This window comes from Vicia villosa, unplaced genomic scaffold (assembly GCF_029867415.1).
Source record: "Vicia villosa cultivar HV-30 ecotype Madison, WI unplaced genomic scaffold, Vvil1.0 ctg.003202F_1_1, whole genome shotgun sequence".
Lineage (NCBI taxonomy): Eukaryota > Viridiplantae > Streptophyta > Magnoliopsida > Fabales > Fabaceae > Vicia > Vicia villosa.
The window spans coordinates 128,262-155,244 of record NW_026706140.1 but is presented as its reverse complement, the minus strand read 5'-3'; the positions used below and the strand labels follow the sequence as shown (position 1 = coordinate 155,244).

The 26,983-nt window shown below is 33.7% G+C and overlaps 1 protein-coding gene across 1 annotated transcript; it reads right to left on the bottom strand.

Annotated features, from left to right (window-relative positions):
• Positions 1-1,441: 1,441 nt before the first annotated feature.
• LOC131640575 (structural maintenance of chromosomes protein 6A-like) lies at positions 1,442-26,281 on the bottom strand. The gene is made up of 28 exons (XM_058910964.1): positions 25,969-26,281; positions 24,774-24,879; positions 24,446-24,579; positions 21,510-21,565; positions 20,791-20,877; positions 20,394-20,714; positions 18,786-18,899; positions 16,502-16,636; positions 16,240-16,316; positions 16,075-16,150; positions 15,031-15,105; positions 14,795-14,899; positions 14,084-14,253; positions 13,864-13,966; positions 12,997-13,109; positions 11,692-11,896; positions 9,054-9,185; positions 8,259-8,373; positions 8,065-8,150; positions 7,878-7,973; positions 5,694-5,830; positions 5,440-5,542; positions 4,048-4,127; positions 3,086-3,164; positions 2,852-2,909; positions 2,602-2,699; positions 1,802-1,896; positions 1,442-1,708 (listed from the first exon to the last, which is right to left on the bottom strand). The coding sequence occupies exons 1-28, from the start codon at positions 26,129-26,131 to the stop codon at positions 1,651-1,653; spliced, it is 3,177 nt and encodes a 1,058-aa protein (XP_058766947.1). The 5' UTR covers positions 26,132-26,281; the 3' UTR covers positions 1,442-1,650.
• Between the last annotated feature and the right edge of the window lie 702 nt (positions 26,282-26,983).

Here is a 26,983-nt window from a genome sequence, read left to right as displayed (position 1 = left end):
GGGACTGCCTGTTTAGAATACATGTATTCCAAGTTAAGTGAAAATTATCTTTGAACAACAAGGCAAATAGCAGGCTCTTTCACCCTATTGACAGTAATTTTCATAGCTACTAATGATTTTAAAAGCATTATTTTTTACACTTGTTACTAATATATTTTTTCTTATTCATTTTTAGGGATGGATCATATCCCACTTTTACCACATACACGGGTTTGATCGTGTGGTAGGGTATACCGAAGATTGGCCACGTGCTTGCATGTATTCTCCATGCAAAAGTGTGTATATTGATGACAGCATCGTCCGCAGACATCTTGATGACATACGGGCATATTACAAGAGTCATCTGATACCAAAGGAGTATCGAATGTCAACCATAAATCAGTGGTCTTATGTGGAAGGTTACATGACTTTGTTCTATAGTGTGTACACCTTGTCAATGACATCAGACGCTCCTGAACATTCTCTTAGGCTAACTTAAAATATTATATGACTTGCGTATGAAGTCATAGAGTGTGGGTAGACAAGAGAGGTTGTGATGATACAATTGCCCTAGCACATGTCATTCTTACCATGCACATAATGCTTTAGGTTACTAGTAGAAGGGGAGACCCAGGGGTTAGGATTTAGTATAATTATGTTTTTTTGTATTTAGGATGTTTTAGTATTATTTTCCAAACTTTAAGAACAATGTTTGTAATAACATGATAATTTTTTTTAATTAATACATTAATTTGTTCTATAATGTGCGTGTTTATTAAATTATTTAAATTAAATTATAATGTTTGAATCAAATTATGGCAGTATTAGTCAAATTAAATTGACTTTGGCTTCAAAAAGATACAAACTTATAATAATGTTTATGTTCAAGATGCATGCATAGAAGTTTTTAAAATGCATATCCAAAATAATATTGTTTAAATAACTTAAAATGCACTCGGTAGAATTTTAGAAGATGCATCTTCAAATACACACCATAAAAATTTCACAAATGCATCTCCAAATCAATTTTTGACAAAAAAAAAATAAAAGAAAAACTCAGAAAACACCCGAGGACAATTTTGAATATTCAAAGATGTTAAGAGTGGGAAAAGAAATTCCCTCTTTTCATTGGATCCAATAGCAAACTCCTTTCAGCCCAATGGCTTTCAATCCAATACCTATAATACTAGTTTCCAATAAAATTTTATATTTTTAAATATGACATTTAACCTAGTTACTTAAAAGATTAAGATGTTTTTATATAAAAAAAATGAATAATTCATGCCAAAAATTATCAAGACAATTTGCTAAATGAGAAATACATTGACTGGTTTGACTAAAGCAAAAACATTATGGATCAAAATCGCACGCAAGAAATGCAAACTTGAGACTAAAATAGTGTTTAAACTACAGATTTTTCCACCAATCAAAGATGAGGAAAGTGCTTAAAAGGGACATGGAAAAGGCATAATTTGGAAATTATTTTAACTATTTACATTAATTAAAAATATGATTTAAAATGCATGTTTGCTTCAACATGCTCTCGCCAACAAAACACAATTAAAAATAAAATATATAATTATATATATGTAGCATGATGAAACGCAGATAAAGTTGTAGATGAAGAACAAAAAAATGAAGATTTTCATAAATAGAGAAAATCACAGGTGATCAAGAACGGGGAGCTGCCATTTGCATCTTCTTTACCCTGTTCCCTGCTTTCACCAAGCTGCACATGCAAACACAAAAATGACAGTCAAGATCATGTATTGTAAAAAAAAACACTTCACGAAATAATCATGTCTGTTATTGAAACCAATACCTAGTATCATGTGGGGTGATCAATATCCACTGGGACCCTTGTGCAACAGCAAAATCAACCAGAGTATCCATGCTAATTTTTCGGCTTACTGCATCCTGAATATCAAACCCAGTTCCATAGCATGGTTGTTAAAATCGGGATCTCGATAAAGATCGTTAGGGTATAGAAAAAGCGTAAAGCGTAGGATCGTAACACGGATCGTAAGATCCCAAAAATAGACAAAATTATAAAAATAACTAGAAAAAATTACTTTAAAATAAAATTCTCATTCATTTAATCATTAATATCAAATATTTTATACAAAAAAACATAATAGACGGTCATTTAAAACATTGCAAGTCCCAAAACCCTACAATATGTGTGCATAATAGTCGGGGTTAATTATGGGTCAGTTTATGGGCCGATCCCAATTGTTTAATGACCTGGTCGAAACAGGTCTAAAGCGGGTAAAAACAAATAATGGATCGTTGGGAACTCAAGATCCCACGATTTAAAGATCTTTCTCTAGGAGTTCAAAGCTCCAGCCAAATTAAAGATCTTTGTGGCACTTAAATCGGTGGCCGGTTGCTGGAGCGTAAGATCGTAAGATTTTGGGAGTTAGAGCTAGATCCCGACAACCATGTTCCATAGTATATAAAGCTTGTTAATAAATAGATTTTAGAACTTTGTATAGTTGATGCTTAATTCCAAACAAAAGATGCCTATAAACTTCAAGAAATAAGCAAAAACAGTAGTTACTATTTATTTAGAGTACACGGGCAAAATAACAATGGTGAATTATCAGAAGAAAACAGCCATACCATAAAGACATCAAATTCATCCATTGCTCTAAATGGGGACTCTGTCATTTCATGAAGGGCTAATGCAAAGCACAAAGTTGAAAAAGACCGCTCTCCACCTAATTATCAGAAAACAAACAAATAAATAAATAAATAAATGCACACACAACAAAAGGTGAGAAAGTTATAGAATAAATAACATAAAAGTAAAGTAATATTTAGAGATATTTAATGTCTAACTTAATACACAATCATTATGAATCAGACAAACCTGAAAGCCCCCGTGTGTCTCGAACAGCTTTGTTTGATGCATCTTGGGGCATCTGTACCTGAAAACAAAATAAACAAATTAAAATAAGTAAGCATTTCAGGTCACACGCCTGAAATGAAATACAAGAAACACTTCACCAATTTGTATCTTGTTACCATAAAAACTTGTATAAGGCAAAGCACAGGAAAGTAAATTGAAAAGGGAATACCTATAGCAAAAGAATACAATATTTACCTCAATCGACAAGGTCATCTGCTCATAATCAACTTTGATAACTCCACTAATCCCCTTTTTTTTCAAATGGCCATTAAATCTGATCATGAAGATAATTTAAATAAGTTCATGTTAAGCGAAAAATATATTCCTCTTCACAATGGAAAATGTTGGAATTTTCGCATTTAATGCAGTATGTCCCTAGTCGCCTAATTGTGGCATTTGCCTTGTCTTAATTGCATCGTGTTGGACTTGGAGTGGGTTTCATCTCACATTGCTTAGAGATATGGCCTATGTAATATTTATAAAGTTTGGGTAGTCCTCACCTTACAAGTCAGTTTTGTAGGGATGAGTTGGATACAACTCACAAATTGTAAGATGGTATTAGCCTATCCTAGGATCACTTGTTGGTCTTCCTGCACCGTCCACGTTTCAGGCTCATTGAGGCCGCGTAAGAGGGTGTGTTGGAGTTTAGCGAAGCAGAAGCGTAGTGGGCCCATAACCCATAGGTCTTTGGATCGAAACCAGGCTCTGATAAAGGTTTGAACGACGGTTTGGCTCAGTCCGCCATGCTAGTGGTCCTATCCAACCAAGGGTCCATGGTTCAAACCTCCTCTTATATGGTAGAATTTGACCCATATAGCTGACGTCACTTAGTGGAATAAGACTTGGTTGTTGTTTGCAATCCACCCCTTGTCGTCTAATTGCGGCATTTGTTTTGCCTTCATTACGACCTCCAACACCTATATTGGGTTGGATTTGAACGGATGTAGTCTCACATGCCTCCAACACCAATATTGTCTCGGATTTGAAAGAATGGATTTAGTCTCACACTGCTTAAAGAGTGGCATGTTTAGTGTTTATAAAGTTTGGGGCAAACCTAACCTTACAAACCGGTTTTGTAGGGATGAGTTAGGTTCAACCCACACATTCTAAGAGAGAAAACATAGAAACTAAAAAGGTACATGTGAAAGGATTCTTACTTCCAAGAAAGCTGATGCTTGAGATTAGATGCATTTGCTTGAAACTTTCTCATTCGAAACTTCAAAGCACTTTGGCAAGCCTTCAATAAACAACAAAATCATCTAAAAAAAATGTTGAATTTGTGATTGTGTCTAAATCAATCCACACCTCTATTTATAATAGAGTATTTAATAAATGATTAAATGCTACATCCTCTATTCATTTTAACTTCCTCTATTTATAAAAGCATATTTAATAAATGAGTAAATGTTATCCTCTACTCATATTAAAGTTCAAAGCAACATTAATCATTGTTTTGTCAGTAATACTCTTTAACTATTTATAGTTAAAAGAAAAATAAGTGAATTGACACAACAAACTATTAAGGATACTGGAAAAAAGACAATTACATCGAAGGTAATAAGCAGTTTTACTTATTTTCTTGGTATATGTAAATAACCTTAAAAAGGAACAGATGGATAACTGATATGAATTGTTAAATGAAATTTTAAAAATGATGAATTTGATTATTTGATTCCAATATTCCTCTCAAGCTAAAGTTTACTAAGCTTATTACAACAGGTGCAGCTACGGCAGTGGAGGCCAGAAATGGTAAAGACACATCCTAAACAAAAGAAATTGTTTAAGACATTGTAAATAAGATCTTAAATATTGTAGTCGTTGGTATGGTATTTGGATAGTGATTGTACTCTTCTAATGTTTGAAATAATATTCAGAAAATTATTTTCCCACTCTACACACACACTAGACAGCCTCAAAATAAGATTATTAAGTGATTATTAACTGATTATTAAGTGATTACAAAATAAGAGAACAAAAATTAGGACAAGAAACTTTATGAGTTTGGAATTAATAATAATAATAATAATTCTTTAAAGGAATTGTTAGAAGTCCAACGAGGAACATAGTTCAAATACAATTGTGGACATAGAAGGATCCTAATCTTCCAAAAGTTAGTGATAAATAGAGATTATCATAATAACTCAACTAGATTTCCAACTTCAGAATAGAACATCTAAACATGTTCCAAGTCCATGCATGGATAAGGTATTAATTTGCATTACCTCGATTTATTTGAAATATATTTGGTTGCAAAACAATATTTTTAGAAGCAAATATCCTACAAGAATATAATATTCCTGAACCAACTACATGAAAAGCTTTTATTTTTATGTGAGCACATAAAAGCATGTTAATGATTTTATATCTAATACAATGCTTCGAGCAGGAGCCTTTTGACTTCAGGTTAAGATTACACAGTATGCAAACCCACAAAACAAACCATCACAGCAACATATGATTTGGGAGCAAGGGCATAAATAATTTTACTATCTAACAATATCCATAAAAAATGTATCAGTGATAAGATGACAAAACCAAAGAATACATACATTCAATTTCTGTCGAAGGGCTCTGTAAACTTGCTGCCTTTTCGCAATCTTTCGCTCTTTTTTTGCATATAGCATCCTCAGATCATCAATAGATTCGGAGTATCTACAGAGGGAAACAAAATTAACAAAAGCATTATTTAATGTGTGAATAGTGTGTGTATGTGCGTGTAGGTGAGAGAGAGTGACAGAGAAAGAGAACTGCTGCTAGCATGCAGTCTTATGATAATGTGAAACAATATAGTCTAGTGTCATGCCTTTGGCTCTCACGCCTAAGTGTATGATTCAGACTTTCTAATTGGGCACTGATTTGCTCTGGGGTTTTCCCATCACAACCACCTATCGTAGCAAGTTCATTCTCACAGCAAATTATGGAAGCCTTCTCAACATTTACCTGCAGTTTCAACCAAGGTCAGTATCAATAACTGTAGTTACTACTATACCGTTAATGATTTATAATGCCTAAGAATTATCGACCCTTTGATATCTTCTACACAGGTTTTAAAAGAACAATAAGGTTATGTTTGGAATTATGCTCTTGGGGTGGGCAGGATTGAGTATCCATCTGACGAAGTATATGTTAATCATCTAGATCCTAGAATATTCTATTTAAGTTAATACTCCCTCCGTCTCATAAAAAGTGTCTCATTTGCACTTTTTCTCTGTCTCAGCATAATTGTCCATTTACAATTCTAATGCAGTATTTATTATTATTTTCACTATATACCCCTATTTATTAGTTTTCATTTTATTCAACTACTCTATTAACTACAATTAATACGGGATATTCTAGTAAATTATATTAGTTTTTTCACTAAAACCAACACATTTAATCATTTTTCTAAAAGCTGAGCATTGCTTAAATAAGACATTTTATTTTTTATGAGACGGAGGGAGTAACTGATAGCTGTGTTGGTTAAAGCACAAACTAACTCTAGTAAACCTCATGCTAAGAGTAGTTACTAACTGCAACAGAGTAGGAAAAAGTACAAACTTACTCTCTAAATATAGATTTAGTGCAGTGTTTTTTATTTATTAAATATTTAAGAATACAATTAATTTCACTTTCTCTTTCTCTCTATGTGGTGTATCTCCGTTTAGTTTGGTGGAATACATCTGTAACTAACTGATTATTTACAGCTGTAATTCTAAGTCAATTACAGGAAGAGAACACTCTGTTACTTGTCAAGATTCTAGAATATTCTATTTGTTTAATTGTGATTTATAAGTTACAACAGTTATCTGCATTGGTTAAAACACAAAGCAACGTCTATGTAGCCAGTCCATAATAAAACGGTTGTGAAGTATGGAATAGACGCTATTCGATATATTTAGAGTATGGAAGAGTTGTATAGATATTTATAAAATGTAGATGAGTTGTTTAGATAATTGAAAAGTGTGTAATAATATAAACAATTAAGTGGGGTCTATTTAAAGAACCCAAATGGATATAATGGACGTGGATGCTCTTAAAACATACTCCCACCGGTCCTAATTACAAGAGGCTTTTTGCCCTCATTTAATTTGTTTTTCTTTTTAATAGTAGTTGGTGCATTAAATCTCTCACAATTGTGAAAATTGAATATATTTCAAGTATCAATATCGTACAAGCACTAATCTATTTATTTAGACTATTCAAACCTAATATGTTTGACTGATCAAAAACAAATTACCCTTAAAATCTTTCCACCACACCGAAGAATTGGGAATCTTCCCCTCCACATCTAAAACCACATTACCCACGATACTCTGGCCACAGCGCACCAGCAGAACCTCTTAAGATAACTCCAATTTGCTCGACAAAAGCCTCCACCTCCACTTCGCTAAAAGACTCACATTAACCACCCTAAAAGATCTGAAACTCCCAAACTTCTTCGTTTCTTAGACCTACACACCACCTCTCCCAACTAATCTTCCATAGACCCCTCGGGTCCTATTAAATCTAGTAACTGCAGTGAAGGGGTGTGTTAAGAGTCACTCATTGGAAAGGATTTGGCCTGCGTGAAACTGGCCAAAAACCAGCAGCTAATGAACAATGTATCTTCACAAATATTATAAAAAATTTTAATTAAATATGAACATTAACATTATTAGGGGAGTACTTGTTTAATAGTATGTGCAATTATTGAATGCTTATCGGATTTAATTTGGTTTAATGTGATTTTGTATGCTATTGAGTTAACTTGTGACATTTTTTAGTGGGATTTAATTTTTAATGGTGTGAAGTTATAAATATTATGTTATTTTTCCTTTAACATTATATTAAAAAATTAAAATTATTATTATTGGTGTTGCATCGATCAGACCTTTGAGACTTGAACCACACCAGTTCAATGATCAGTCTAATTTGATTATTTGCCTTGCCTTCAACCAAAAAAAGTGGCACTGATGATTTAATCTACAAATTTAGATGACTATGACTAATATAAATAAAATGGCACCTCGCGGCTTTCTGCAAACTCCAGATAGTGTTCCTCTGCCACCTTTATATCATGAAGGACCTTGTTTTTCATGACATTATCATAATGATCTTTTGCCTGTGAGTTTTAAAAGAGAAATTAATTATTTAATTAATAATAGAAATTATCAGATGGGTTAGCATCGCACCAGTATAAAGAAAAAAAATACCTTTTTTGCTGAATCTATTTCCCTTTCAATCTCCATAAGTTCACTCTCAGCTTTCTCAAGCGAAGCAAGTTCATTATTCGCTGATTCTACATTATTAGGGTACACAAGATTATGCACCTTACAACATTTCTACAGTTGAATCAACAGAACTGCTAATGAGCATACTAAAAGGAATAATTAGTAATGCCTCATACCACACAATTCGTCAAATTTTACATTAAGGTCATTTGCTTTTCCCACTGCTTCAAGCCTCCTCTGCTCAAGGGCTTCAAACAACTCCTGCTCTTCTTTTATTTTTTTGTTTATTTCCTAGCATTCAATTACAATAAAAAAAATTGATCAAACTTTATGATTGAATAAATATCAAATTATGCAGTAGTGACCAGTCAACCGGGTTTCCAATAGTATTAGGTCGGAACAAATCTCAGGGAAGCAAGACGCTTGCTTTAGACAAAACTGGAATTCTAGCAGTGTATTTATTTGTTTCATTTTGATTTAACTCCACATTTACCAGCTTTATAACTGTAATTTTCACTTAACTAACAAAGATTTGTATAAACTCACTAAGATTTTCACATGGTTCTACAATTTGAGTGAAATTCAAAAGAAGATGCACAAATTAACACTATTCCTTTGTCCGTATTTCTTGATTCAATTATAAGTTTAAATTCAATTACAAGTTTAAATTCAATATAATGAAATTGGTTACATTACAAATAAACAAAGGCTTTAATGTGACGTTGTTGGGTTTTTTTGGCTCGAAGCTCCTCCATTTTATTTATTCTTATCTCCTTCCACCAGAAGTGAACGGAAAAAGAAAGACGCATACAAAGAGTTGAATTCCAGAACAACAAGCCCCCGCAGTGCACCCCCAAACAAACAAGCAGAATACTTTGAGTGAATGATTTTGTGCAGTGAGCCTTTGATTCTTAACAAAACTGCTTATAACAAGTAATGTGTTGTTAGAGAATAGATGACAGAAAACATACTGAAATTTCTTCAACAATCTCATCAACTGAGGACAAAGGTGTCGAGCTACGTTCAGCAGCTTGTTCCTTTGTTTTCTCCTCCAAAGCTATTTTCGTAGAACTTAAAGTTCTTCCAGCACTTGTACAAAGTCTCTAAAAGAAGAGGGAAAAATGGAACATGAGGTACACATCAACAAATATGGGATATATGGAAATGCAATAAATTAACAATTCTTTTCGTCATGCATGAAACATACCATTTACAACATAAAGGATTTAAATAAGTTAGATTTTTAGGTCAACCCAATATATGTTCTTATTACACTTGTGGCAATCATGGTTTTTGCTTTATGCAGACATTAACATGAGGTTTATTCATGAAGGCTTTCCTATTTGTAGAATCAGAGGCACTCAAGAGTTATTTTTTTACAAATTTCATGAAGAAAACAAGTGAGAAGATCGGATCATGTACTTTCCACGAATACCTGGTTGATACATTAAAGGTGTGTAAATTGAAGAAGTTTCTCAATGGTGGCCTAGATGAAGAATACATGGTTGGTCCTCCTAGTTTTGAAGACAAATTTGGACCAAAGGTGTGTAAATTGATGAAATCTCACTATGGCCTAAAGCAATCACCTAGAACATGGTTTGAAAGTTCACTGGGTCTATGAAGAAACAACGGTACATTCAAAGACAAACAAATCACACATTATTCACAAAATTCTCCCCTTGTGGGAAATATGTGCTTCCCTAAGTGTCTATGTTGATGATATTATCCTTGTCGGGGATGATACAATTGAAATGGGAAGGGTAACAGAGAAACTAGCCACAGACTTTGAAACTAAGGGTTTAGGAGCCTTGAGAATTGAGATACTTTCTAGGTATAGATAGACATTGCTCGATCAGAGAAAGGAATTGTGGTTTCACAACAAAGAATATATTATGGGTCTATTGAAAGAAACATGGATGAGTGGTTCTAAACCAACGGACACCACATGGACCTTAAGCAAAACTTTGGGAGAAAGCAAGTGTTCTTGTTAACACCGGAAGATACCAAAGGTTGGTTGGGAAGCTAACTTTGTCTTACACTAGACCTTATATTGCCTTGAGAGTCAATTTATGTACTCTCTTTATGAGGAGCATCTTGAGGCAGTCTATAGAATCTTGAGATGATAGAAGACCAATCCCTGAGAGGGTCTTTTTTTTAAGAAGAGTAATGAAAGGAATGTTTAGAGCTTTACTTATGCAAATTGGGCTGCAAATTAGGCATGGTCAATAACAGACAGAAAGTCAACATATGGGTATTGTGACTATGTCTGGAGAAACCTTGTGACATGGAGAAGCAAGAAACAAGGAGTTGTTGCAAGAAGTAGTGCAAAAGCTGAGTTTAGGGTGATGTCTCTAGGAATTTGTGAAGGATTGTGGGTTTACAAAGTTATCGAGGAACTTGAGATGACACGCGGGCTTCCATTAAAGTTATTCTCTCATAGTAAAGTTGTCATTAACAATCATGTTACGACAAGATAGAGCCTGTTAAGAGTCTCACATCGGATAATATATGGCCTGAACACGTCCTTATAAGTGGGGGCAATCCTCACCCTACTAGCCGGTTTTGTAGGGTTGAGTTAGGCCCAACCACACCTCTTAACATGGTATCAAGAGCCTCATTTAAGATCCGGTGGGCCACCTTCTATGGTTTCCGCTATCGGGTCACCCGCCATTTATTTCCACGCTCCAGTTGTCTAGTCCTGGGCGTGAGGGGGTGTGTTAAGAGTCTCACATCGGACAATATATGGCCTGAACATGTCCTTATAAGTGGGGGCAATCCTCACCCTACAAGCCGGTTTTGTAGGGTTGAGTTAGGCCCAACCACCATGGTTGTTGGGATCTCGCTCTAACTCCCAAAATCTTACGATCTTACGCTCCGACAACAGGCCACCGATTTAAGAGGCACCAAAGATCTTGATTTGGCTGGAGCTTTGAACTCCTAGAGAAAGATATTTAAATCGTGGGATCTTGAGATCCCAACAATTCATTTTTTGTATTTACCCGCTTTAGACCCGTTTCGACCAGGTCATTAAACTATCGGAATCAGTCCATAAACTGACCCATAATTAACTCTGCCTGTTGTGCACATTTATTTTAGGGTTTTGGGACTTGCAATGTTTTAAATGACCTTCTATTACGTTTTTTTGGATAAAATATTTGGCTATTGATGATTAAATTAATGATAATTTTATATTAAAGCAATTTTTTCTAGTAATTTCTATAATTTGTGCATTTGTTGGGATCTTACGATCCATGTTACGATCCTACGATTTACGCTTTTTTTATATCCTAACGATCTTTATCGAGATCCCGATTTTGACAACCATGCCAACCACATTTCTTAACAGCCAAAAAGGCTTTATATGTTATTGTTGTGATAGTAATTAGGTTCAATTCGCCACTTCTTTTTATGAAAACAAAACTCAAATATTAGCTATATAGAAAAGTTATATTTCAATCTAATAGTTTTTAACTGATTATTCAACTTACATTAGATAGACCAAGCTGGCACAAAATTAAGCAATCAAAGCAATATTATATGCTTTTAGAAAGATAATTTTGAAAAACATAAATCACATAACAATGGTCTATAATCTAAATAATATTTCACCTTTACAGAAGTCATCTTCTCGTCGAGATCCGCAAGCTTGACCTCTGCCTCTCTTTTATTCCTTTTATAGTCATTTGCGTATTTTTGCTCATTAGATGCATCATGACTAAGTTTCTCAATATCAGCTTCAACAGAACTAGTTAGACGACCATATCGCTGCCTCTTATTTGGAGGAAGAGTTGTTTGTACTGGACCTCGCGAGAACCTAGAAATAACTTAGATTAGAAAACACAGTTCCAAGTTATGGATGGAAAACTAATAAATGTAAATCTAATAACTAGGAATTTCCAGTTTGAGGCTCTAGCCCATACAAAACCTTTTGCAGTGAATCAACAAAAGCAGCAGGAAGTAGGAGGTTACATATGCATATACAGACAGGTATTGCATTTTCAACATGATGGAAATGGAAAATCGAACAGAAAATATTACACACCAAAGAGTATTATACACAGTAAAAGTAAGTTTTTAACCCACACTATTGAGTACAGCAGAAGATGAAGATGTGTGTATGTGAGAAGGCGTGCCCACCGTGGTGGCGCCATAGGCAGTAATTCTAGGGTGCTTATGGTGTGGCAACCCAAATCTAGTTAAGAACCAATGGATGCTTTGCAAGTAATTGATTCAAGGCCAACATGAAATGCTTTGTTACTATCAAGTTCCTTTGCGTGAATGGCAGTCAGGAGCAATACTTCGATTAATTCATGGTAAGACGGTTGTCATGGTCATGACCTCAATAAAAGTTAGAAGCTCATATATCATAGTTGTTTCCGATGTAACTTATCGAATGAGAGTGGGGCACTAGGTATTTGGTAAAATAAAAGGATGGTCGGCCTTTGAAGGTTCTCAACCAGCCATGGTTCAGAAAAGAAGAGAAAGAAAGAGCACCCAAGAAAGCTAGCAAACCAAGAGTTTGGGAGATGAGGCTCCAGTATTGTCACTGTCAAGTGAGTAAAAATGTGGGGCAAGGAAGAGCAACTGACTAGTCCAAGTACCCTAATTTGTCCAAGTACATAATTATCCCATTTCAATAATTCTAACTAAGACCATGGCAAGAAATCTACTGCTAGGAATGAACACAAAAACAACACAAATTAATCAATAGAAACCGGAACCCCGAGCTCTTTCCCACTTCATAAGATAGTTATTATGTCTACTTTATATTTAGATGTTCAGATCAGCTTTGTATTTCAATCTAAGGTGTGGCATACCAATGAATCCATAACAATATCACATTTTAAAATTACAATAGATGCACATGTAGGACACATGGAACTTGGAAGGCAAAGCGAACCAATATAGACTTACATTTTACAACCATCCAAAGTGAAGACCTCCTTCAGATTTTGGATCCTTTCTTCAAAGGCAACAACCTTCCCGGTATTATAGTCGCTAACTAGCACTTGTCTCTCAACATTTCCCTATAGAGAGCAACAAAGACATTAGAAATGGTAACAAAATACTAGGAACTTAGAAATATTCCTATCTAAAAAAAAAAAATTATATATATATATATATATATATATATATATATATATATATATATATATATATATATATATATATATATATATATATATATATATATATATATAAATGAAACAAATCTACCCAAACTCTACAGATTCCACTGAACCAAACCCATGGTAAAAACACCATGGGCTTCACCTAAAGTACAAGCCAAAACCAGTTTTTCATCCAAAGAAACACCATGTGATCTCAAAGGAGCTTTTGATCCAAAAAAAAAAAATTACCCTTAAAGAAGTGAGAATTATATTCCATTCACATACAACCAAAAAAGAAAAAAAAATTGCCACAAAAATTTGGCTTCTATGACTTCCCCCACATTTTGTACAACCGAAGAAAAAATATCCATAAAGCAACAGCTATAGAGAAATGTACGAAAGAAGTAAGAACAAATGGAACTGAGTATAAAATTAATAATATTAATATTTTAAATTAGTTAATATTACTAGTGATTGATAATGGGCTAGAAAATAAAATAAAATAAAATAACTTCATACAAGCCCCAAAGCATTGTTTGATAAAGATTGGAAAAAGAACAAATACAAAAATGAACAAAATATCTAAAAGCTCATGTGTCTTTAATAAAGTATTAAAAAAGGCTTGAAAAAGGATATCTAATGCAGTATAAGCAATAAGTTTAGCAATCACCAGATCTACTAAGACATTAACCACAGTGTGATTCTCGCATTGTAAGATGGAAAGAGTTGATGGATGGTTTGTATTAGGAAGCATGTGCTCTGGTATCATCAATCTAATCAGAGAATAAAACAATTTCATCACAACCAGACACAAGATATAAAAAAGAAACGAGACATATAACACAAAAGGGTATGGTGATAGGCAGACAGATATAGACCAAACAATATACCTTGGGGTTGAAAAATCATAAATAATAATTTGAAGATGATCATAATTTGCTTCCTTTGCACATTGTTTCAAAAGACGAAAATCCTTGTGATCAGTTACTATAAAAGAATTGAGCATTCTCCCAATAGCATGTTCAACAGCAACCGCCCATTTATTACCACTGCGCAACTTCTGTTAAACCATAAAAAATAAAAATAAAAACAGTCCCAAATAATGATAACCCCCATAAAGAAATGAAGTAATTAACACCAAATCACCTATCTATCAAATTTAGCAACTTCTATTAAATTAAATCATAAAAAGCAATACCAAATAATGGTAAGAGGTGATTTTAACTTGGAAATGGCAATAGATCAAAAAGTAAGTGTAAACAAGAAGCAGTCCACACTCTTACACAATTTAGCAAACAGCCCAGGAAAAGAGACAAAGATAAACGATTTTCAGGATAGAGCCCTCTATATATTATCATCTAACAAGTAAAAATAGTCGTGTGTAACAAAAAAGTAGAAAGCAAAACCATCTTATCTCAAATATAATTCACTGGAAAAAAATGGCAACCGATGAGATTAGGATTATAATATATTAGTGTTTTCATTCATAAACAGATTACTTCATTTCATTTAACTCCTCAACTATCAAAATGAGTGAAGAAAAGATATACATAGAAAGCAATGTGTTAAATATGACATGAAAGCATCACAAACTATATTACCAGATGGGCACCAATTGGACCAATAGGAGGCATCTTAAACCTTTGATGATATCTCTCAATTATACGTAACAGATTAATCACTTTATTTCCTCCAAAAGCTGTGATCTGCTTCCAAAAAGATTGACAGTATCATAAACACTCACAGCCAGCATGCAAGGCATTTTCATGATTTGTCAAGGAACGAAGCAATATGAATAAACATAAAAACCAAAACCAAAACTACAAGATTAGCATACCTTGTTGCTTTGTTGGTTTTTAAGATTGCGAATATTATGCATGATTTCATTATACTTCTTTTCATGATCTTGGATCTAGCAAAAGCAAATAAATTATATTAAGTAATAAACAACCTATAAAGAATAGAAGAGCTTTCAAAAGGATATTATAGTTAAACTATGCAAGAGAATGCTTAACATCAAAAGCATCTCGTACAGCGCATCAAATTAACATTGCTTATGTTGCATAGGTGAATTTCCTCAACTTCGCTCAAAATACAAATAAATGCCTATTAAAATTTACTATGAGCAATCACTCAAATCATACTGGTGAACTTTACTAACAATCCTGGATAATAAATTTTGGGAGAGATAAGGTGGCTTGGAAGTTTGGGGGAACGACATAGGGGTTGAAGTGATGAAGTGGTTGTGGGATCAACTCTCCCACAAACAAACTAACAACTACGATTTTCCATTACAAAAGAAAAAAGATACTTCACCAAAACACAATTTAAATTACTTGCAGCCGGTTGGGAGACCACACATATTTTCTCAGATTCTGAAACAGGAAACAACTACTTTTAGGCTGCTGCATTGGTATATATTAATGTTGTAGCCTTTAATATTATAGTTCCATATGTTGATTTGTTTATAGAGTTTAGAGCAATTCTTTGCATAGTTTAAGACTTATGAGGTATAAGGAAGACAAAACAGACAAAGCCCTTTAGAGTTACACAGTATATATTGTCACTTATTACTTATGAATGAAAAGGGGGTGTTATAATTTTGGGTTAAATATGTTTTGTTCCCTACAAATTTGGACTCTATTAAAAATTAATTTGAGTTTGTGCTCTATATTTTAGCCGTTTGCAAATGATCCTTACTGCCAAAAATATGCTGAGAGGATGACAGAATGCTTGTAGGGTCTTGCCTTATGGCAAGAGAGCTAACAATTATGTTAGTTTTATCTTATTATGTTTTAATCAACTAATTAGAAACTTAAATGACTTTATGAAAAATTAACCTGGCTTAAAAACCAATGACACAACAAAAGTGTTATCACACCTTAACATCAATTCTACGGATTTCATCAGTTTGCCCATTTTTGCTGTTCATTAACATAGCCTCTTCTTCTTTCAGCCTAGAACAAAAAAGTAATATTAGGAAATGGGACTTCTTAAAATCCAAGTTAAACACTGATATGAAAAGCCACACGTATAAAATCAAAACCTATCATATTTGGACTTAGCATCATTAAACTCATCTCGAAGCTGCTTCAGTTTTTCCTCCATGTCAGATTCTTCAGCCTGCATTGTTGTTAAAGATAAGTATAGAAAACTGAAGATGATAAGAAATCCTCAAACAAGACAACAAAAGTGGAGGAAACAAAAGCAAAAAAAATTGTAAAACCAAGTAAAATCATCAAAAAGAAAATAGTAGCAGAGACATGGAAAAAGGCAAAAAAAAGAACCATAATAAGGACTTATAGAACCTGGGTATTTTTCAAATGCTGCTCGTGAGTATCCTGCATTTGTAGTTCAAGCCTTTTGAGCTGTTGTACCATCTTCTGTATGCTACTAGTTTTGCGATTGCAGTCTCGCTGTAGTTCAAATACTTCTTTTTTTGCCTTCATAATTTTTTTTAGAAGAGGGCAATGCATTAGCAACCAAAACAACTAATATTTGTTATAAAAATCAAAAGCACTATAACAAAACTGGAATAAATATGTTTAGTCCCTGTAAAATCATGGCCTTCCAATTTTGGCCCTAAATAAACTTTATTTACTTTTAGTCCCTATTTGGGTTTTCATAGGGACTGTTGGAGGGGCTTGAAGTGTCTGTTTTTTGTTTAAAAAAATATAAGAGACTGATAGTGAATAAAAAATCTTTTTAACAATTAAAAATATATTTAACCCTAATGAAAATTATTAGAAAGAATGTGGCTTTACATATCAATTCAAATCAGATGTTTCAAGACACAGAAAAACGCATTAAGATAAATCATTATTTCAGTATAGACCAATTTATCTTGAAACATTATCTCTCTTAGCCAGTTTATATGACAACCAAGATGTGTTCAGAGTCTCTGAGAGGTTGTTGGATAAGTTATATAACAAGCTTGGTGCACGTGAGATATATAATACAGAGGTTGTTGGATAAGTTATATAACAAGCTTGGTGCACATGAGATATATAATACAGGGAAAGTGAAAGTGTTGGAAAGAACGTAATTAGTTCCCAAATAACTAGGATACTCGTGATATTTGTATTCAATATTATTTAACTCCAATGTGTAACTTGATGAAGTTGTGTTGTGTATTTTATGTAAAATTAGGAGAAGAGAAATAATGACTATGACTAGGGTAAAGGTGTAACAACTTTTATAATAATTTGATCACTCGATAGTACAACGAAGCACAGACTCTGACGCGGACACCAACACACAACAAGACTCAAGACTTCGACACTGATAATGTCAAAAATATAGGACACGGACACCGTTACATATATGATCGCATTTGACATTCACTTAATCATCTATTATTAAAAGAGTTAAAAATATTCTAATCAAAATGAATGTATTTAATCCTTCATTAATAACATTGATTCAATACATGTTTAACCCTTTTAAATATGTGACATTTGTCCGATAAATATATAAAGTGTGTTTAAGTAAAGGAAAAAAACAAAACAAAAAAAATGAAACACATGTCTCATTTGTCCGACATGTATTGTATGAGTATCATTCGGATGTCGGACACCGATTCAAAGAGTGTTGAAGAGCAAAGAAAAAATACTATTTTTTGAAGACATTTGTTTGACTTTTCCGACATTTGTTTGACTTTTGCGACATATGTCGTACGGGTGTCGGGCACCTAGACACGCCTACTCCTAGAAGTATCCTTGCTTCATTCAGTATACTAAACACTAACCCCTATTCATCGGAATATAATACTCCTAGTCCAAAATAAATTGCAAACCAAGAAACAAATCATGATAAGAAATAAGTATCACGTAAGCTAATCCTAAGAGACAAACTAAGATACTCTAAGATTAGAACCCTATTGTGTAACTTGTTGAAGTTATGTGTTTTATATACAATAAAGCGTAGAGAAATAAAAAGACTGAGTATGGTAATGGTGTAATAATTTTTATAATAACTTGATCACTTGATGATACAGCATTCTAAACACTAACCCCTATTCATAGGGGTATAAGACTCCTGATCCAAAATAAACAAGGGAACCAGGAAACAAATCATGATAAGAAATGAGTAATATGTAAACTAATCTTAGGAGATAATCTAAGTTACTCGAAGATTAGAATTAATTCTATGAGATAAACTATGATACTCTAGCATAATATCAAGATATTTTCTTATAGGATCATATTAACTTGTGCCCTAAGGGCACATGCTAAGCAATCAAAAAGTAGAAATTGAGGATTGAAAAAATAAATTTTAAACTTTTAAGAAAATGAATGCACAGCTTTAGAGAAAATATTTCTACTTTGGGTTCCTTTCTTAATTCCTGGATCTCTCCATAAGATTTTCTTTTCTCTCTCTGGGATTACTAGTTTAATTCAAATAAAATAGTCGTGGTACTAAAAAAAGTAAGCCTGACAAAGATTAAATAAAATGACATATATATGGTGGAAGTTAAAAGAGAAAACAAACATATAATAAAAACCGGTAAAGCCTGTAATTGAAAAGTTTTGCCAAATTGTAAAATGAAATTTTCATCTAGGGGGGGTAGGAGTAAAACCTCCTCCAACATACCAGGGACATCGAGTGACTTAAAGTTTCCTTCATTTGCTTTACTTGTGATGTCATCATATTTGCAATTTCAGCTTTCTTTGCAGAAAAGTTTTCACTTAATTTTTCAAGCTGATGCTGCAACGAAATAAGAGTCCAATTTAACTCTACAGAATAAAATATTGGCCAAAAAAAGAGTGAATATAGCAGTAACAGATAGATATGCTGAGTCTACATAAAATAAAGGAGCTATTGCAAAAATGAACAGTGACCATCTTAAAGCCAGACACATGTAATAACAATATAAGCAGAAAGCTGTATAGCACTGTTGTTTAGTAACACAGAATAATGCTTTACATTAGTTGAAAAGATCAAAAGCAATGCAGGTTGGACGTGGAACTCCTCCATCCACTAACCTTGGGGTAATAATGAAAGTGATGCATCATAAAATGACAAACGATTAAATTAGTGAAGATGGCAATACTTGAGGTAAAAACACCAGGTTGACACAACCACAACCCTAGGTCTATTTAATTTAACAAAACATTTTCTATTTTCATTTTCTATGGCAGTTTTGTTAAAAGTAAGAACATGAAAGGAAACCGGAAAATATTTTCTCAAAAGTAAATGGGACATTGTGCACTTCAAAACTTACCATGAAATATGTTGTAAATGAACTCAAGGAAATAAAACATACTGCACGAAGGTAAATCATAATGGCTTGGATCAAAGCTCAAAATGCTTATGCAAGCAAAGATATCATTAAAAAGGTGGATCTTTTAGTGAAGAACTAATACTACCGGCATCATCATAATTAAGTTTTGTTAGAGAGAAAACTGAGAAATGAAACTTTGTATTTCTTTGAATATTCTATAAACTGACTTAAACCGTCAGGTATTACAGCATTTATAGTATGCTTATCCTGCACACAGCTGGGATTAACCTACACCCAGCTGTAACAAACTTGCTCAACAAGTTAAACAATTAAAACTGTTCAAGCTGACGTGGCACACCTCAAAACAGAACTGAGCTTATGAGGTGACGCTATCTGACTAAAACAGAAGCTGAAAGTACACGCTGTTTTCGCTTAGCAGAAAACCCAAGGAGTTTAGAACTCATACATTCATACAAGTTTGACCAAATTTTCACATCAATATGATTAACTTGTTATTACAGCAAGGAAAGTGTAACGGTCGTTTTAACTTTTTATGTTTTTGACTAGTCTAGAAAAGAACGAAACTTACAAGAGAGCGGAAAGGAATGCTTTATAAGAAAGAAAACCAAAAAAACAGGCAAACTCCTTTTAAATGATTATGAGTAGAGCACCATAGGAAATAAATAAAGTAATATACAAAGTTCTATCCCAAATATAAGGTACACTGCATACTTTTGATTATATCCCACATGACATGCATTTAACAGTAATTTGCCATTATAAACCTAACAACGTAAGTTTCCAACGTAGCAAGCTTGGGCGGTTCTTGTCAAAACCCTAGCAAATTCCCAATGTGAGTCTTTGTATCGCGTTACGAGCACAGTAAGTAATATGATATTCTTGAACCACAAAGAGAATTTCACATTGAGTTGACCTATGAAAACTTCACTATGAAACGATAATATAGGCATACATACCAGTTGTTTATCAATCTTAGCTTGACAAGTAGGAACCCGGCTTTTCAGCTTTTCAATCTTTACATTTTGTTCCTCAAGTTTCTTGTCCGCGTCATAAACCCATGACCAGGCAAGTTTCTTTTTTAACTGCTGAACCTGTATGGAAATTTGTTCAACGTGTTCCATCGTTTTAATTTTAACCTGCAGTTCGTTGAGCTCCTTCTCTATAGGTTTTATTGCTGTCTCTAATTCTTCAACTATTCCACGTGCAGTAGTTATTTCAATGGAAATGCTTTCCAGAAGATCATTGACTTGCTGAAGAAGTGTGGCCTTGTAAAAGAACTGTTGAACTAAGTGTTAGCAGAGCTTCTAAAGAAGTTTTATCAAAAACAAAAAAACGCCAACATGAAGAGATCACCTTAAATTTATCTTTATTATTCCCAGAATGCAAAAACTCTCTGCTTTTGTCTTGACTCATTATCACGCACGGATTCTCCACATCAATCTGCAAAACAAAAAGAGTAAAAGACTAAACAATAGGTGCAAGAACAAAGAAAACCACTGGAATGGAAATAAAAGGCATTGCCAAAGATTTGTTGGTTATTAGGTGAACAAAGAGATAGAAAACCTTGCGTGTTAATCATACATACAGACCAGAGGCCTTCCCAAATTTTCAAAATAATTATTGATCACTTTTTATGGGACAAAAATTAGTACTCCCTCCGTCCCACAATGAGTGACCCATTTGGAATAAAATAATGTCCCAAAATGAATGACCCATTTCAATTTCCAATACACTTTTTTCAATTTTACCCTCTAATGAATAAAAATTTCATCATTCCCAATACATAATAAGGGTATTAAAGTAAAAATATTATTCTCTCTCTTACTTTTAACCACTTTTCTTAATCTGTGTGAAATGGTGGACCGGGTCACTCATTGTGGGACGGAGGAAGTAATTATGAACTAGTCAAGAGTCAAGTAGTTCTTCAAATCATCCATCTTTATAAAGAAGTATTAGAAACCAAGCATGCAAACAGTAATAATGTTTGCGATGTTACAGAAGTTAGCGAGAAGCAGAGCAGAACAACAATTCAATAATTACAAAAATAGTGTCAGAGATGAGAGAAAGCCTACATTGAAATGTTCAATGATTTCTTGAAGATCCGCTTTCCGACTGAAAACTTTCTTTCCTGCAATCAAACTCATAGAACATGTGTGTAAAACTTTCTTGACAATCATTTTGTTGAACTCATTCTGACGGTGGTGTGAATTCGGTAATATTTAATTTTGAAATACAAACTATATTGAATTTTACAGACATATCTATCAAAAAATATCGATAAAGACTTCTATTTTTACAATCAATATAGACTATTTTAGTGGGATCAACGTAGGCTTCTTATCAATAAAGAAGAATAGAGTTTGATAAAAAAATATATATATTAGAGAAAAATAAAAGTGGTGTTGCATAGGGATAAGACAGATAAATTGTTTTAAATTTCAAATTCTCCGATTCAAATCACAAGAAATTAAAACAATTAAATTACGATGGGAAACATGAGTTATAAGGAAATCCATCAATCAAAGTTAAATTCAACATGTTAAACTCCAATTACAAGGATCCGCAAATATCTATTTTGAACCCCTTTAAACCTACTCAACTTGATAATCACTCACCATAAACTCCTAATCCACATATCAAGTGTTTGTTTGCCCAATTAAATCTCAAATCTTTGCCATGTACCCGGAGCTATGTTGTCCATCCTGTATTATGGAGCAGAGCAGCCATCCCCGAAATTGGAACAGCGGGACTACAAATTGTGGGATGCCCAGTATTCTAAAATATTTTTTATATTGTTGAAGTTGTGGGACTACAGAAAGTTGGGCGATAAGGAACCAACACTAAAATAAACTAAGTGTAGCAGAGATGAAGATGTTGTGTTGGATGTGTGGTAAAACTATACGAGATATTATTAGAAAGGGCAATATTAGAGAGGGTGTTGGTGTAGCACATATAGAATATAAGATGGTGGAAAATAGGCTTGGATGGTTTGAACATGTAAAGAGAAGACATGTGGATTATGCTGTAAGGAGAGTAGATCAACAAATAGAGGTAGAGAGAGACCTAAAAAAAACTAATAAAGAAACTATCAAGAAAGATCTCAAGTTTAACAAGTTGGATAGAAATATGGTCTATGATCGAACATTATGGTGTCATTTGATCCATGTAGCCAACCTCACTTAGTGGGATAAGGCTTGATTTTTGTTATTGTTGTGAAGTTGTGGGAGTTTAGTTAAAAGATATAGAGAAAATAATAATAACTTTGAATATTATTTGATATAAACTTAATGTTGAACACTAACCCCCTTCATATCTCATACAAGATTCAAACCCTAAATATGAAAGGAAATCAAGAAACAATTCGAGATAAAAATTGATAGATGAACTGACAAATCACAAGGTTCAAAATTGCGGTGAAATTAGGCTTCAACCTTTTAGCTCATCAGGATAGGGTCAGTTCACCTCATTAATGGATTCATTGCAAACCTCCTACCTTAGTTATTAGTCTTGAATAGTGGCATTCAGCCGACCCCGGAACTGAGATTGTAGTGTAGCACATTGCATGATGATTGATATTCTAAATTATTTTGGACATTACCGAAGACAAAAGGGGAAGAGAATTGGGAGGTGGTTCACAAAAAATAAAGGATTTCTCACCTAAGATGAGCATAGAAATGTAGAAAACCGGGGAGAAATCGTGATCTACAGAAAATGAGAATAGAAATGTAGAAAACCGGGGAGAAATCATGATCTACAGAATATGAGCATAAAGCAGTCACTAGTCACCAGATACTTATGGTTAGAGGCTGAGTTGCCAGTCGCAGGGGTTATTTATCCCTGGGTGGCAGAAAGTTCAAGGAAGGGTAGCGTAATGCATGGGCCAAATTTTAGGTGCTGAGCCCTTACACTGTATGAAATTAATAGGAAACTAACTTTAAACTAAGAAGAGGAAAAACTGTTTTATTGATTGAAAATAGATGTATTGCAAAAGGAAACCCCCAGTAACCCCATAGTAAAACCTCTAAGGTTCCAAGTAAAATTGACACTAGATGATTACCTCTTGCCATGCCTTTTCTTTATATCAATGTTATAGCAGCAATTTGACAATATTTTGTACTAAACAGCAGATTGCAGAGCAATAGTGATTTGTTCAAGTCAGCTAACTATTGTGCTATAGCACCGTTCAAGTCACTATTTAAAAACACTGGACCCAAACCCAGCATCTAAAATAACCCCCGCCTCCACGGCAAACGAGGTCTTGTTGGAATGTTAGATGCAACCTATGGAGTCAAGTGCTACAATTGTGAGGTTAATGTTTTGCGCATTGAGCTTGATAATACAGTCGCCGCATTTTTTATTTCTCAAAAACACAAAACCATTGTCATTTTAAGTATTCCTAAGAGAAGAAAAACATTATGTTGTAGACTCATTCCATTGTCCTTGAACTCAGAAATCTATGGGAGTCAATCCACATTTATACAGATGATTTGTAAGCAAGTTAACTTGATTTTGACTCCGAGAGTTGCAAAATCTTAGGACTGTATAAGCTAGCTCAAGAATTTGACAACCGAAGGCACATCAGTGGTTGTGTGCATTTAGGTAAGCAGCTTAGTAATAGCACAATCTTAGAGGCTTTAAGGAAATATACCCATATGAGCATCTAGGTATATAAGCTACTTTTAAGAGCATATAGGAAATATGCCTACACATCCTCTCATACAAGATTCCTTTAATGCACAAACAACCTACCTTGTGCTAATTCATCTTTTTCATAGAAAAATAAAAGCAGCATATATGAAACTCTAGGCTGTTTCACTAAAGGCTTTGAAGATATCATGAACCAACCAACTATCCTAAAAGCTTCAAATGAAGACACAGTGATGGATTTTATACTAAATATCTCACACAAATGAATTGCTAAATCTAGAGAAATATCGTTGCAACTTTTCTTTTGTTTCAATAGGCCAACAAATGACATATATCTCATAAAAAATTGCAGTCTACGCACCTTGGTGATCTTTCAATGTGATAGAGCTTGTGGATTCAGATATCCTACGTTCTACAATGATAACATCACCGTACATTTCAGGCTTGAAAGCATCCTCTCCTTCATTTTGAATTTCAACATGGATGACAGCATTACTACAGAAAGACAGTAGAATAAAGAACTATGTAAAAACATTATGTTGGTCGTTTTGATTATCTACTCTACCAGAAATTGTGTTGCCTTCTTACATACAATTTAAAAACAACAGTATCAAGTAGTCTTGGCATAGGACGTGAGAAGGAAACAAGGTATCCTCATTCGCCCATAATATAAATCTATGAAAGTTTACCTAGCCCCAGTTTTGATGAAATCCTTCAAAGTAGATGCTCTTTGAGTCCCTTTAGCTCGACAACCAAACGCAACACACAATGCAGTAAGTATTGCACTTTTACCACCTAGAAATGTCAGAGTCAAACAAACAACATGGATTCATTAGAAAACAAATTTTACAAAGAAAATCCTAAACACTGTCCTGAATAAAATTAAAAAGATCATAACTCGCAACAAGTCAAAAACAAGCCCGTTGCAAAACACTTATTCCAAGGGTTGCTTGATTCAGTGTGTCTCATTTTAGCATATTCTTTTAATCAACTCACTTAATAGTTACACACTAGTAGTACTTAATAGAAAGCAAAGATACACTGAACCTAGCAATCTAATACCATGATAGAAAGTGAAGATAGGTCTCTCATTTTTCAAATGTAACAACTTTTTGACCTATGGAAAGTTAGTTACTCCCTCCGCCCCACAATGAGCGACTGGGTTGACCATTTCACACATATTAAAAAAAGTTGATAAATGAAAGAGAGAATGGTGGTTTTACCAAAGTAGTCATTATCATGTATTGGGAGTGATGAAAGTAGTAATAATTAAAGTGTACGATTGGAAAAAAATAATTGATTTGATCATTCATTTTGGAACATTTTTTTATTCCAAATGGGTCATTCATTGTGGCACGGAGGTTGCAAATGTTTGCATTTATACCAACAACCAGTTGCCCTGTTATAACAACTTTTGGTACAATCAAACTGACAAGTGTCAATCTAGACAAGTATGGCCTACTTAGACTAAGCTAACACTAGAGTATCTGTAATAGTAATAAAGGACTATATAAAGTGTAAACAAAAACATTTGGTGTGTTTGGGTGCGTTCTCGAACCCGGATTACCAACTTTTACATATTTAAAGTGTGTGAATTTAGCCACTAAGCTACTTGACCAAAAAATAAATAAATGATTTAAGCATGATTTATCGTTATCCGATCGTCTACCAAGTCATTCCTTAAAAATTTTTTCCATCCAAACATGCCCTAGGAATTGCTAGCTAAACAAAATCATCAAAACTCAGTACATCAATATGACATCAATCAAACAGAAAAATAGCAAAATCAAACAAACAATAAGCCGTAAAAAGCTATTGATAACGGAAAACTAAACAGAAAAAGCTCTAACGTGAACATGAATAGGGAAAGAGAAGAGAACATACTTCCATTTTGTCCAGTGATGACATTAACGTGATTTCCAAACACAGTTTCGTGATTTGAATGACACATGAAATTCTCTAACCGGAGTTTCTTGATGACTCCTGCTTCGAGACTCGGCGAAACCCTAGAGGAGCTGGACTCCCCTGTGCTCCTCGCACGCTTCATTCTGGAACGTTCCCTGGAAGAGAACTTGATCGGTGAAGTAGAGATTGATCGGAATTGATGAAGAGAGAAAAACCCCAACGTTGAGGAGAGAAACCCCAAATTTGTGTTTTTGGCGAAACTTCTAATCTAATCTAAAATAATAATAATCTAAAATAATAAATAAAACCCTCGGAATGTGTTAAAGGCGGGAAAGACTCGATATCAGCATAAATTTTGGGTTGTGAATGTTAAGTTTGGATTTGGGTTTTATTTAGTTATTATTTAATTTTTATTTATTTTACTTTTTACTTTTATTTATGATTTATGATATTTTTTTATTCTCCATCAATTTCTTTTAATATTTAAATGGAGCCACTTCCTAAGAGATGGATCAAATTTAATATTGATGGAGCTAGTGACAAAGCTAGCAACGCGGGCTGTGAAGAAATCATTAGAAGTGACGAGGGAGAGTGGCTTTTTTGGATCATATCCTCTTAAACATATAAGTGACAGTATATTGAATCAAATTTTCAAAATCTCTTGCCAAATAAAGTACCACTTCTGACAAATTTTTACTTCTGGATTTATCAAATTTTTCTAGCAATGTATGATTTTCCTTAAGGAGTTTTTACTAATTCGTGTTTTAAATTGTTTTTAAGTTGGTTTTGGAATACTCCTGCGCGACACACTTCGTTTTGAAATACTAATATGATATTTTTAAGTTGTGTGAAAAACTTTGCTACGTATAAAATGTCTACTTCTAGTCATTTCATGTTATTTGAGCAATGTATGGATTTCCTTTAAGTTGTGTTTACCAAACTGTGTTTTAAGTTGTTTTTAATAACGTATGTATGATTTTTCATGGTTAAAGCT

Coding starts and splice junctions, on each gene's coding strand:
- LOC131640575 (XM_058910964.1), bottom strand. CDS start 26,131: ATGAAGCGTGCGAGGAGCACAGGGGAGTCCAGCTCCTCTAGGGTTTCG. Junction 16,637..18,785: donor TAAGTCACTCGATGTCCCTG/GTATGTTGGAGG, acceptor AAAATTATGAAG/GCAAAAAAAGAAGTATTTGA. Junction 16,317..16,501: donor AGCATTTGAAAAATACCCAG/GTTCTATAAGTC, acceptor ACAACAATGCAG/GCTGAAGAATCTGACATGGA.